At 40.4% G+C, this 14,432-nt stretch overlaps 1 protein-coding gene across 1 annotated transcript in view; it reads right to left on the bottom strand.

Moving 5' to 3' along the window:
- Positions 1–14,432, bottom strand: part of TBCK (TBC1 domain containing kinase) — a 307,224-nt gene that overhangs the window by 150,796 nt on the left and 141,996 nt on the right. The window contains exon 22 of the mRNA XM_056566040.1: positions 1,531–1,692. Within this exon, the coding sequence (XP_056422015.1) occupies positions 1,531–1,692 (162 nt within the window). The remainder of the gene's footprint in view (positions 1–1,530; positions 1,693–14,432) is intronic.

Raw genomic sequence — 14,432 nt, 5'->3', positions numbered from 1 at the left:
CATGGAAGAGTCATCAGAAGAAAACCTCTTCTAAGACCTCACCACAAAAATCAGCGTTTGAACTTTGCAAATGAACATATCGACAAGCCTGATGAATTTTGGAAACAAGTTCTGTGGACCAATGAGGTTAAAATTGAACTTTTTGGCCGGAATGAGCAAAGGTACGTTTGGAGAAGAAGGAGAACAGAATTTAATGAAAACAACCTCTGTCCAACTGTTAAGCATGGGGGTGGATCAATCATGCTTTGGGGTATTATTGCAGCCAGTGGCAGAGGGAAAATATCACGAGTAGAAGGAAAAATTGATTCAATAAAATTTCAGCAAATTTTGGATGCTACTTGATGCCATCTGTGAAAAAGCTGAAGTTAAAGAGAGGATGGTTTCTACAAATAGATAATGATCCTAAACACACCTCGAAATCCACAGGGGATTTCATCAAGAGACATAAACTGCAGGTTTTGCCATGGCCTTCACAATCTCCTGACCTCAACATAATTGAAAATCTATGGATAGACCTTAAAAGAGCAGTGCGTGATAGACAGCCCAGAAATCTCAAAGAACTGGAATACTTTTGAAAGGAAGAATGGGTAAAGATACCTCAAACAAGTATTGAAAGACTCTTGGCTGGCTACAAAAAGCGTTTACAAGGGGGCAGTACAAGATATTAACTGGATGCCCAAATTTTTGCAGACGCCATTTTTTTGTTTTCAGTTATTTTGAAAGTGTAAATGATGGAAATAAAATCTAACTTTTGTTGACATATTATAAGAATGTCTAATCTGTAATTTGATGCCTTTTGGAGATTTTTCCATCTTTCCTTGGCTTCTTTATGCACATTAATACAAATTTTTACCTGGGGTGCCCAAACTTTTGATCATCACTGTAATATCACAGAAACAAGTACCCTATGCCATGACTACATATCCTAACTGAACAAAAGAACATCTAGCTCTCATTAATAACCTGTGACACCCAAAAAAGTGTTTCAATTGCACTTGTGAAATGAAACAAACTCTGATTGGTTGCTGTGATCAAGACCATTTGTTTTCTCTAAGGAGAGGGTCACACGCAGCATATAAAGCACAGTATTTTTCGCTGCCACAGTTAGTCCTGTGTGTCTGCATATAGGAGAATATGCAGCAGATTTCCCGCTGTACAGCAGATTTGACACAGCAGGAAATATGGTGCATATGCGCTAAGTGTGACCCTATCCTTAGAGTACATTTCCATGTATCATATTCGCTGTAGTTCATTCATTGATTTACACTTTTTCAAATTTGCAGGAAACACTGAACATGTCAATGTACCCTAAGAGGGTTTTGATACATGAGGTTTACATAATGCTTGTTGCTAAAGTAACAAAAATAAACATAAATGTGCTAAAAAAAAATGAATGCACTTTTTACACAATAATAAATGCATATGCCGTCCAGAACCATGAATTTTAAAGATAACTTTAAAGATGTATTAGTCTATTATATGTCATCATGTTGATCTGGAGATATAAAATCCATTTAGAGTTTGGCTTACCTGGTAAATCTGAGAACAGGAGAATGCATTCATTAAATCCATTAGCAAGAAGTCTGACTCTCAGCTGCTGCAAAATAGCCACCCCAATACAGAAAGGAAAAGAGGCATTCCCTAAGAGGAGTGTGTCCCACAAATGGAATATCTTGTGAAGAGGAAAAACATCTGTAAGACAAGAAAATAGAATGAATTAAATGCAATACCCATTTAACTTTATATCAAATAACATGTGACCTACTATATGTCAGAGAGATCTAGGTATGGATTGAGTTGTATAAAATGTCTACTAAAGCAAATATCCCAAACATGTTCGTTTGTATTATTTTTACATCATTTTCAGCATAAGGTAAAACCCCATGTAAAAGCTTCAAACTAGTTTTTACATATAGTACAATGATAGCAGATTTTCATACTAGCAGCAGTATTTGCATCATTTTATTAAAAGAAACACAGCAGGTAACCACTTGTACTGACATGCGAATACAACCTTGTTGGGAACAGATTTTTTTAATTATTATTATTTTTTTTTTGAAAAGCCAAGCTGCTTTTTCTTCTAAAACAGTGTAGCTAAAATTATAATGAAATCTTATTATGTGACCCAGTCATTGGGGTCACATCTGGTCATCATATGATTGGCTCGCCAACAGTTCCACCCAGCGTGCATTAGTGTCTTTCCACCCATTACACTAGTTTAGGTGGGAGATCTTAAGGGAAGATACACTTGCCAATATTTCATACGTTTCTCAAAAGAGAAGGTCATATCTAAATTATTGTCTGCCAAAAACAGTGTGTGTGTATAAGTGCAGCCTTTAAGATGAAAAGCATAGACCTAGATTGGTTTACACCAAGTAGGTAGACTAGATGAGTAAAATAGATAACAAATATGTAAGGCGGTGCTTAAATGGGCACTGTCCGATACAAAATCTAGATCTAGATTTGCCTTTGTCCACAGTGCGCAACATTATCAAGAAGTTTGCAACCCATGGAAATGTAGCTAATCTCCCTGGACGTGGACAGATGAGAAAAATTGATGAAAGGTGTCAACGCAGGATAGTCCGGATGGTGGATAAGCAGCCCCAAACAAGTTCCTAAGATATTAAAGCCTTCCTGCAGGCTCAGGGAGCATCAGTGTCTGTGCAAACTATCTGTCGCCATGTAAAGGAAATGAAACACTATGGCAGGAGACCCAGGAGGACCCCACTGCTGACACAGAGACATAAAAAAGCAAGACTACATTTTGCCAAAATGAACTTGAGTAAGCAAAAATCTTTCTGGGAAAACATCTTGTGGACAGATGAGACCAAGATAGAGCTTTTTGGTAAAGCACATCATTCTACTGTTTACTGAAAACGGAATGAGGCCTACAAAGAAAAGAACACAGTACCTACAGTGAAATATGGTGGAGGTTCAATGATGTTTTGGGCTTGTTTTGCTGCCTCTGGCACTGGGTCCCTTGAATGTGTGCAAGGCATCATGAAATCTGAGGATTACCAATGGATTTTGGGTCGCACTGTACAGCCCAGTGTCAGAAAGCTGGGTTTGCGTCTGAGATTTTGGGTTTTCCAGCAGGACAATGACCCCAAACATACGTCAAAAAGCACCCAGAAATGGATGGCAACAAAGCGCTGAAGAGTTCTGAAGTGGGCAGCAATGAGTCCAGATCTAAATCCCATTGAACAACTGTGGAGAGATCTTAAAATTGCTGTTGGGAAAAGGTACCCTTCCAATAAGAGATACCTGGAGAAGTTTGCAAAGGAAGAGTGGTTCAACATTCCAGCTGAGAGGTGTAAGAAGCTCATTGAAGGTTATAGGAAGCGACTGATTTCAGTTATTTTTTTCCAAAGGATGTGCAACCAAATATTAAGTTAGGGGTGCCAATAATTTTGTCCAGCCCATTTTTGGAGTTTGGTGTGACATTATGTCCAATTTGCTTTTTTTCCTCCCTTTTTTTGATTTAGTTCAAATACACACAAAGGGAATAAACATGTGCATAGCAAAACATGTGTTACTGCAATCCTTTTCTGTGAGAAATACTTAATTTTTTTGAAAAATTTCAGGCGTGCCAACATTTACAGCCATGACTGTATATGTATGTGGTAAATACCACATATGATCTGTAAATAACTTTAAATGAAGACTCCCATAAGCAACACTTCATAGCTACCCCTAGAGATCATAGTAAAGCATTTATGTGATGTTCTCAATAGACAATGTCACTCCTCAAGTCAGGTTCCTACCCTCACATAAAGTCAAATTTATGGGTTTAAAGAAAGGAGTTAGAAGGAGGTTGTTCTCAATGTATGATTGGGGGCTTTTAGAAGAAGGTAGAGGCATTCAAATAAAGTGAAATCCTTGGGAGTGTGTGCAGGAAATATAGATTGGCTAAAACGTTCGACCAGATGTTGACCTAACATTTCTTTCACACCAATGGAAAATTTAGAGCAAAAAATAGACTCAAGTAATTCCTTTCTTTTATCAAAGAAGATTATTCAGAATATTTAATTTAATTTATTGTGGTATTTTTCTATTATCAGCAGAGGGAACTGAGGTATGAAAATAATAAAGGAACCATGGAAGAGTGACCATTTTTACATTGTGGATTTGCCCTACCTATGACATTACATTAACAAAAACATATCAATAATCCACTGGCTGGGTGGTTCAACTACTGGAACCCCTATCAATTACTAGATTATGGGGGTGTTGGTTGGAATGTAGTTCTGAAGGTAGCAGATATACTTGCCTGTCTCTATCAATCCAGGTTGAAGACCACTGCTATAGACCTTGAATACGGTAACCGTGTGCATGTTCTACTGCTGCTCCACTCAAACAGGAGATATAGGGAAAAAATTGACAAGCATATAATAGAAAGGAAATTAGGTGGGTAGAAATAAGAATCCAATTTTTTCTGGTGTAATGTTTATTTATGGGGTATGTACAGAACCATGTTGAGCCAATGTGTTCTCTCCAAGATAGATGTAGACATTACAAAGCACACTATATCTCTTAGAAGACATAGATGTCTATTAAAAGGTGAATAGATTGTCATTTGGGGCATAGGAGTTAACATAAAAAACTAAAATCTTGTAAATAAAAGTAGAACAACACAGCGTGCCCGTAGATCCCGTACAACTAAGCTAATGCAAATAAGTAAGGAATTTCTTCTGAAAATGAAGCTCTTATTTTGTAAATTGGAATGGTAGTAATTCTGAAAATATTTAGTACAGGACTTCTCCATAAAGTGATTATTGCACGCATATGATATCTGGCTTCAATTTGTAAGAGTGTAAAAAACTTCTCTCCTCCTTATTGGCCAATTAAAATCCCTGACATTATGGGATAATACTTTACACATGGCAATTGTAGGAAAAGCCAAGCTTCTATAGCAGAGACCCAAAAAGCCACTGTAGCTGAATAAGCAGTCTCCTATGATAAAACAATGGTAAATCATCCAATAAATAAAGCCTTGTATGTACAAAAAAAGTACTAATAATCAAGTGTACAGGCCTTTTAGTCTGGTAAAAAGAAACCAGGTTGAGTGGTACTCATGATGTTTATTTATTCAAGGTGTATAACGTTAGTTACAAGCAAGATGCCAGACACACTCAGGTAAGTGTAGTGTGCACAGTGTTTCTACCTTCTCTCTACTATGTATATATTGTTTTAATCTTGAGGATTGAGCACCAGGTCAACTCAGAATTGCGGGGCCGCTGTTTTGCTGTATGTCCCGCTTGGAAGTCCCAAGCTATAAACTAAACTAGTGACAGTGCCAATTGCTGTGTCTTTTGTCTACATATTCCATATATAATATGTAGGAAAACACAAATTAGAATATGCATAAATGGGTGTATAACCACAAAAAATAGATTTTGCAGTAAAAATAACACCATAACTCAGAAAATAATTTACTCTTCTCAGTTAGTAGAAACGTTTGGAGGGAGGCAGGAAAAGATGAAGGAGGAGGGATTAGATAAAAGAAGAAAAAGTGATGATCCGTTCTTTTGCCATGCTCTAAAGTGCCATAGTACTGTGCCTTAAAGGGGTATGCTAGTGGAATTTTTTTTTTTTTAATCAACTGATGACAGTTAAACAGATTTGTAAATAACTTCTATAAAAAAATCTTATTCCTCCAAGTACCTATAGGCTTTTGTATGCTCCACAGGAAGTTCTTTTTTTCCCCCTCCTTTCTGCCTGACCACAGTGCTCTCTGCTGACACCTCAGTCCATTTTAGGTGCTGTCCAGAGCAGGATAGGTTTGCTATGGGGATTTTCTCCTACTCTGGACAGTAGACAGAGGAGCCGAGACACTGTGATCAGACTGAAAGGAAATAAAATAAAAAAAAGAATTTTCTCTGGAGCATACAGAAACTTATAAGTACTAGAATGATTATGATTTTTTAATAGAAGTAATTTACAAATCTGTTTAACTTTCTGGCACCAGTTGATGAAAAATTTTTTTTTTTTTCCCAGAGGAGTACTCCTTTAACCCCTTAAGGACCCAGCCATTTTACACCTCAGGACCCGGCCTTTTTTTGCACATCTGACCACTGTCACTTTAAACATTAATAACTCTGGAATGCTTTTAGTTATCATTCTGATTCCGAGATAGTTTTTTCGTGACATATTCTACTTTAACATAGTGGTAAAATTTTGTGGTAACTTGCATCCTTTCTTGGTGAAAAATCCCAAAATTTTATGAAAAATTTGAAAATTTAGCATTTTTCTAACTTTGAAGCTCTCTGCTTGTAAGGAAAATGGATATTCCAAATAATTTTTTTTTTATTCACATATACAATATGTCTACTTTATATTTGCATCAGTTCAGCAGCAATTTTCCAATTTTTCACAAAATTTCCAAACTCACAATTTTTCATGGACCAGTTCAGGTGTGAAGTGGATTTGAAGGGTCTTCATTTTAGAAATACCCCACAAATGATCCCATTATAAAAACTGCACCCCCCAAAGTATTCAAAATGACATTCAGTCCGCGTTTTAACCCTTTAGCTGTTTCACAGGAATAACAGCAAAGTGAAGGAGAAAATTCACAATCTCCATTTTTTACACTCGCATGTTCTTGTAGACCCAATTTTTGAATTTTTACAAGGGGAAAAAGGAGAAAATGTATACTTATATTTGTAGCCCAATTTCTCTCGAGTAAGCACATACCTCATATGTCTATGTAAAGTGTTCGGCGGGCGCAGTAGAGGGCTCAGAACCGAAGGAGTGACAAGGGGATTTTGGAGAGTACGTTTTTTTGAAATGGTTTTTGGGGGCATGTTGCATTTAGGAAGCCCCTATGGTGCCAGAACAGCAAAAATCCCCCACATGGCATACCATTTTGGAAACTAGACCCCTTGAGGTACGTAACAAGGAATAAAGTGAGCCTTAATACCCCACAGGTGTTTCACGACTTTTGCATATGTAAAAAAATAAAAATAAAATTTCACTAAAATGTGTGTTTCCCCCCAAATTTCACATTTTTGCAAGGGTTAATAGCAGAAAATACCCACCAAACATTGTAATCCCATCTCTTCTGAGTATGAAGGTACCCCATAAGTTGACCTGAGGTGTACTATGGGTGAACTACAATGCTCAGAAGAGAAGGAGTCATATTTGGCTTTTTGAGAGCAAATTTGGCTCGGGGGCATGTCGCATTTAGGAAGCCCCTATGGTGCCAGGACAGCAAAAAAAAAACACATGGCATACCATTTTGGAAACTAGAACCCTCGGGGAACGTAACAAGAAATAAAGTGAGCCTTAATACCCCACAGTCGTTTCACGACTTTTGCATACGTAAAAAAATAAATAAATAAAAAATCACTAAAAGGTGTGTTTCCCCCCCAAATTTCACATTTTTGCAAGGGTTAATAGCAGAAAATACCCCCCAAAATTTGTAACCACATCTCTTCTGAGTATGGTGGTACCCCAAAAGTTGACCTGAAGTGCACTACGGGCGAACTACAATGCTCAGAAGAGAAGGAGTCATATTTGGCTTTTTGAGAGCAAATTTTGCTCGGGGGGCATGTCGCATTTAGGAAGCCCATATGGTGCCAGGACAGCAAAATAACCCCCACATGGCATACCATTTTGGAAACTAGACCCCTTGAGGAACGTAAGAAGGCGTAAAGTGAGCATTTACCCCCCACTGGTGTCTGTCATATCTTTGGAACAGTGGGCTGTACAACATTTTTAATTTGCACAGCCCACTCTTCCAAAGATCTGTCAGACACCAGTGGGGTGTAAATTCTCACTGCACCCCTCATTACATTCCGTGAGGGGTGTAGTTTCCGAAATGGGGTCACATGTGTTTTTTTTTTTGCGTTTGTCAAAACCGCTGTAACAATCAGCCACCCCTGTGCAAATCACCTCAAATGTACATGGCGCAATCTCCCTTCTGGGCCTTGTTGTGCGCCCCCAGAGCAGTTTGCGCCCACATATGGGGTATCTCCGTACTCGGGAGAAATTGTGTTACAAATTTTGGGGGGCTTTTTTCCCCTTTACCTCTTGTCAAAATGAAAAGTATAGGGCAACACCAGCATGTTAGTGTAAAAAGTTTATTTTTTTTACACTAACATGCTGGTGTAGACCCCAACTTCACCTTTTCATAAGGGGTGAAAGGAGAAAAAGCCCCCCAAGATTTGTTAGTCAATTTCTCCCGAGTACGGCGATACCCCATATGTGGCCCTAAACTGTTGCCTTGAAATACGACAGGGCTCCAAAGTGAGAGCGCCATACGCATTTGAGGCCTGAATTAGGGATTTGCATAGGGGTGGACATAGGGGTATTCTACGCCAGCGATTCCCAAACAGGGTGCCTCCAGCTGTTGCAAAACTCCCAGCATGCCTGGACAGTCAACGGCTGTCCGGCAATACTGGGAGTTGTTGTTTTGCAACAGCTGGAGGCTCCATTTTGGAAAGAGTGGCGTACCAGGCGTTTTTCATTTTTATTGGGGAGGGAGGGTGGCTGTGTAGGGGTATGTGTATATGTAGTGTTTTTTACTTTTTATTTTATTTTGTGTTAGTGTAGTGTAGTGTTTTTAGGGTACAGTCACACGGGCGGGGGGGTTACAGCGAGTTTGAGCTGCCGCGCAAAGTTTGCTGCATTGCAAACTGGCAGCCCGATACTCACTGTAAGCCCGCTGCCCATGTGAGTGTACCCTGTACATTCACAGGGGGGGGACCTCCAGCTGTTGCAAAACTACTACTCCCAGCATGCCTGAGAATGTTTGGGAGTTGTGGTTTTGCAACAGCTGGAGGCACACGGGTTGGGAAACACTGAGTTAGGAAACAATGTTTCCCAACCAGTGTGCCTCCAGCTGTTGCAAAACCACAACTCCCAAACATTCTCAGGCATGCTGGGAGTAGTAGTTCGGCAACATCTTTAGAGCCAGATGTTGCCGAACTACAACTCCCAGCATGCTTGGAGTTGTAGTTTTGCAACATCTGGAGGACTAGTTTGCAGACCACTAATACAGTGGTTCCCAATCTGTGCCCTTCCAGATGTTGCAAAACTACAACCCCCAGTATGCCAAAACTGTCCAGGCATGCTGGGAGTTGTAGTTCTGCAACATCTGAAGGGCCAGATGTTACAGCACTACAACTACAACTGTCTGTGACAGCCGGGATCATGCAAAATTACCGGGCGGTCGGGTCCCAGAGACCCGATCAGCCCGGTATCGCCGCAGATCGCAAGGGCGATTTCCCTTGCGATTTGCGGCGATCGCCGACATGGGGGGCCTACATGGCCCCCCTCGGCGTTTGCCCTGGATACCTGCTGAAGGATTTCAGCAGGCATCCAGTTCCGATCTCTGCCCGGCGAGCGGCAGAGACCGGAAAACGTCAGGACGTACGGGGACGTCCTGGGTCCTTAAGGCCCAGGGTGCGGGGACGTCCCCGTACGTCCTGGGTCCTTAAGAGGTTAAGGCACAATTATGGGCAATGCTAACTGATGCAAGGTCAAATACATTTTTAATTCCTGAAATGTTGTATAAGCCTTTGATTGCAGATAGGATCTGATCTGGGCTCTCTAGATAATGGAGTTATAACACAATAATTTATGGAATATCGGGGCTGCTAGTCCAGCCTAAGTATTTGTAATAATTTTTATTGGTTTTCAAATATAAGACATGGCAATGACAATGCAACACAGTATCACATGTACATGTACACATCCTTGTCTCACATATTGTACAACAATCATAAAAGGCATCAATAGCTACAATAAACAGTCGAATTACAGTAGCTCAAAATTAAGAACAATGAAGTAAAACAAGAACAGCATGCTCTATGTCTACAGTAGGTAGTGGCCAATACACTAAAATCATTGATTATCGAAGGCCTTCACCCGTGACTCTATAAAGACCTGGAGGACATATGTAATATGACAATATCAAGAATTGATGGAATAAAATATTACATATAGCCAAGTCCCAAAACACTATTCAGAAAAGTCTAAGTATTTGTTCAGACTTTCAGAACAATCCTCTGTGATCAGCTATGCAAATAATCGCACACTGTAAACCATTGCCATAATACTTTAACTGTAACTCAAGGGTCTGGTTCACAGTGTGCAACTGAGGTAACACTGCCTACGGAGTAGTCTCTGCTCAAGGGAACAGGCATTCTGAAAAGGTCTGGCAAGGGATGACAGAGTTGGGGACTTTTCTCTACAAGCACTTTGACAAGGCAGTTTTCCTGTATACTGTGATACCTCACAATAGAGGTGTCATTGCCTTGGCCATCCTCTATTGATAATGAGATGATTCTCCTCAGCATGTGCTCATATACACAGAAAAGCTGATGATTAAGAAATAAAGAGCAGAAAAAAAAAATTAAGCTTATTGTGACTGCTTTAGTAAATAGATGTATGAAAAGTTTTCTGTAAGATAATAAAAATAACAACATAACCCTAAAGGGCAATGATTGTGATCACTGCTGGGATTGTGGCTTAGAGAGGACCAGTGCAGGTTCATATAGCCATTCGTTCTCAAGGGATCCATTGCAGTTTCCTTGTTAGGGATGATAGCGCTTCTAAATTTCATGCATGCATGTGAAAAGATGAATATAATCCCTTTCCAGCTAAAATTCAATAAAAAAAAACAATTCAGAGGGTTTGCTCTTTTAAGATCTTCAAAAGAGAAATGTAACGCGTGTAAATTCCAGGCAGCGCATTTCATTCGAAGCTCAAGAGTAGAACGTGATTTTCACAATTGATATTCCGCAGCTTCCACTCGCTGCCCTGTTGTAACCTCAAGAGCAATCAGCACATTTCTGTTACACATGCTGCCGCATCTCACTAGACTCAAAGGCCAGAGCATCTTTTATCTCCTCTTATTAATGCTGCTCATCACATCCGTGCCTCTATGCCTCGCACAAATGAACAGAGAGGTGAGAGTTCATTGGTGGTATACAATGGAGCTGCCCTTACAACGACAGGAATTCATTTTTCTTGCGGTGTGAGAAAATAGGAAGGACAAGAGTTCAATCATTATGTTTGTGTTCAATCATTAATGTAGAAGATTCCTTGAAGGGGATTCAGCTTTCCTGACCATTTCCACATCATAAAAACAAGGATGTACTCTGGGAAATTAACTAGTACATGAAATTCTCCTTCTTATGTGGTCTGCATTGTAAGTTGGTCTTGCTTCAATAGTTCCAGTTTTCAGTACAACTTATAGTACACTTATCAATGAGCCACTGCAACTATATTGCTAGATGTTACTTTCAGGTACATTGTATGACCCAGAACCTACTTTACTAGGAACATGTATGTACTTGACTTTTAATATCGGAAATCTTTCCTTTAATATGAAGTTCTATTTCGAACCCAGTTTTTCAGAGGGTTAAAACTTTCCCTTTCCTTGCGTGAAAGTCTGTTGATATGGCCCCTTTGGAGAACTGTTTAAAAGGAACTTGTCACGTAGAAAATAGTGTCTATTTTGCAGGCATCCTATAATAGAGGAAAAGGAGCAGAATATTTTTGGGAAAAAGTCCCAGGACAACTACTAATTTTTTCATTTAATCTTTTGCTCCTTCTGGACTAAATTGTCAAGTGGACAGTCCTACTCGGTGACTGATGGCTATTATCTGTATAAGTGTGCATATAGAGAGGTGTCAAATACTGAGTGGGACAACCCATTTGACTACTTAAAATGAAAACTGTGATTGAAAGCCTGGGCACAGCCTGCGTCACTGATCTATTCCCTGAGCAGAGAGATCAGAGCAGTGACGTTGACGGTGCCTGAGCTCTCAATCACACATAGTAGGAGTGGTTACAGCCCGAACCAGTGGTGACTACATGAGGATGCCACATTTCCCTGGGACTCCTTACAAGGCATTAGGATACGGCGTGGGACAAGTTAAGAGTCATTATCTTCACTTATGAGGACAACATGATATGGAGAGAAAGCAATTTTAACCTTTATGACATGTTGAAACCAGTTAAATCAGGTAAAATCTGTAAGAAAAAAACTGCATAGCTGAATTTATCTACAATCATGTATCAGGCCTGTAAGTGTATGCTACAACCATTAAAGGGGTACTCCGCCCCTAGACATCTTATCCCCTATCCAAAGGATAGGGGATAAGATGTCAGATTGCCGCGGTCCTGCTGCTGGGGACCCACAGGATCGCCGCTGCGGCACCCCGCTGTTATTACTGCACAGAGCGAGTTTGCTCTGCGCGTAATGACGGGCGATACTGGGGACGGAGCAGCGTGACGTATGGCTCCGCGCCTCGTGACATCACGGCCCGCCCCCTTAATACAAGTCTATGGCAGGGACGTGACGACCGCCACGCCCCCTCCCATAGACTCGTATTGAGGGGGGCGGGCTGTGATGTCACGAGGGGCGGGGCCATGATGTCACGATGCTCCGGCCCTGTACTGCCCGTCATTACGTGCAGAGCGAACTCGCTCTGTGCAGTAATGACAGCGGGGTGCCGCAGTGGCAATCCCTTGGGTCCCCAGCAGCAGGACCGCGGTGATCTGACATCTTATCCCCTATCCTTTGGATAGGGGATAAGATGTCTAGGGGTGGAGTACCCCTTTAAGGTATCTGTGTATTTCTAACAGCCAAGTGTATAGTGTCTTCTAGACTGTTCTTTAACCCACAATCTTATAGTGTCATTCTTTATTTCTGCAACCATAAAACATTTGTCCTCTCTCCAGCTGTCTGTGAACCATTTATTAATCTATTCAGGACTTTAAGGGCAAGAATTTTGTGTGTGTTGCTAAGAGACTGATTTTAAATGGGCACTGTCACTAAAACTAATTTTTGATATTGCATTCCATATGGTAAATAAAAAATATTTCTAATGTACTTGAAGTTTTCTATGCTTTATTTGTGTTTTAAAAAGTTGCCAATAGGTGTCTCCCTACTTGTCCAGTGCACATTTCCCCCTATCTCTTGCACAGACTTTGAACTCCTGCTGGCCTTGCAAAAGTCCAAAATCAAGAAATGCAGTCTGGAGTGCTGGGAAAGGGGGGTGCAGTCTTAGCCAATAATAGCTAATCTCACACACTGAACTGCTCTGGGCTGTGTGTAGCAGAGTGAGGGATGAAGTTCTCCCCTTTACGGCTTCAGATGATGTCATGCCTGCTGGGTAACGCACCTTCCCAGTCTGTGAATCAGACAGACTGGGCAGAAAATACAGAGCAATATCAAAGTAGAAATCTAACTAATAATAAAAATAAATGCAGGGGGTGGTTTATCAAGATGGGGCAGTGAACTGGGAGGATTCTAAAATTAAACAAGATCATGAGAGGTACTCTATAAATGTTTAACTGTGCAGCTTTATTTTATGGGTTGGTACAACTACTGTGATACTAAATACATTTTTATGTTTGACTACATTTGTAAAAAAAACTTTTTTTGGACCACTCCTCTTGACATGTGCCATTGTCACAAATATTTAACATATTGCACTTCACCTATCAACTGTTCTAATGTTATGGCTCATAAGGCTTATTTGTCTGTGTCTATCTATCTGCATAATTACCAGTGCTCAATACAATTTTCTTTAAAAAAAAATCAAAAACAGATTATTAAACTCAATGGCTGAGCTAAACCACATAGATTAATGGTGTATGTAAAAATGCGGCTGTTGTTGTAATCTATTAATAAATCAATGGAGGTTATAATTCTGGTAATCTGTCAATTTAGCAACAAAATCGGCTATTTCCAGATACCTTGATACTACTGCTTAGAAAGAAGTGTACAGCTAAGTTACAATTATGTGAGTGACAGCTAAAATGAGCAAATGACATTTCACATTACCAAACAGAAGATGATTTATTATCTATAGTTGTGTATAATTAATGTGCAGGCACAGAATGAAATTAATTTTGACAACCAGCCAATCAATAAGTTTCCCTGCTGGGATCCCCAATAACTGTTATCTATGGAGAAAGTTTACATTTTCCTGCAGTGCCACCTGAGGGAAAATGAAGAATTACACAGTGTCTATTCAAATCAACAGTTTGTCTGTTTAAGGGTAGGGTCACATGTAACGGATGCGCAGCGTATATTACGCTGCAGATCCGCCAGTGACCCGAACCTATAGTGTGCCTCCAGCTGTTCCCAACCCCCCTGTGCTGCTTGCAGCAGCAATCCACCACTACGAGCAGCCACACAGGGGCGAGCGAGTCGCCATGCGCATGCAGTGTACTCAGACATCGCGGAGGCTCCGAGATGCCTGTAAGTACACTGTGATTGCGTGCGGCTACTCACAGGTCCCTGTGTTGCTGCTCTTAGCAGTGGATTGCTGCTGCAAGCAGCACACGGGTGTTGAGAACAGCTGGAGGCACAATATAGGGTCAGGTCACCGTCAGATCCGCAGTGTAAAAAACACTGCAGTTCCGTTATATGTGGCTCTACCCTAATACAGTATAGGATAGGTCTCTCAGAA

Source organism: Hyla sarda, chromosome 1 (assembly GCF_029499605.1).
Source record: "Hyla sarda isolate aHylSar1 chromosome 1, aHylSar1.hap1, whole genome shotgun sequence".
Classification (NCBI taxonomy): domain Eukaryota; kingdom Metazoa; phylum Chordata; class Amphibia; order Anura; family Hylidae; genus Hyla; species Hyla sarda.
This window is presented reverse-complemented; position numbering and strand designations above follow the sequence as displayed.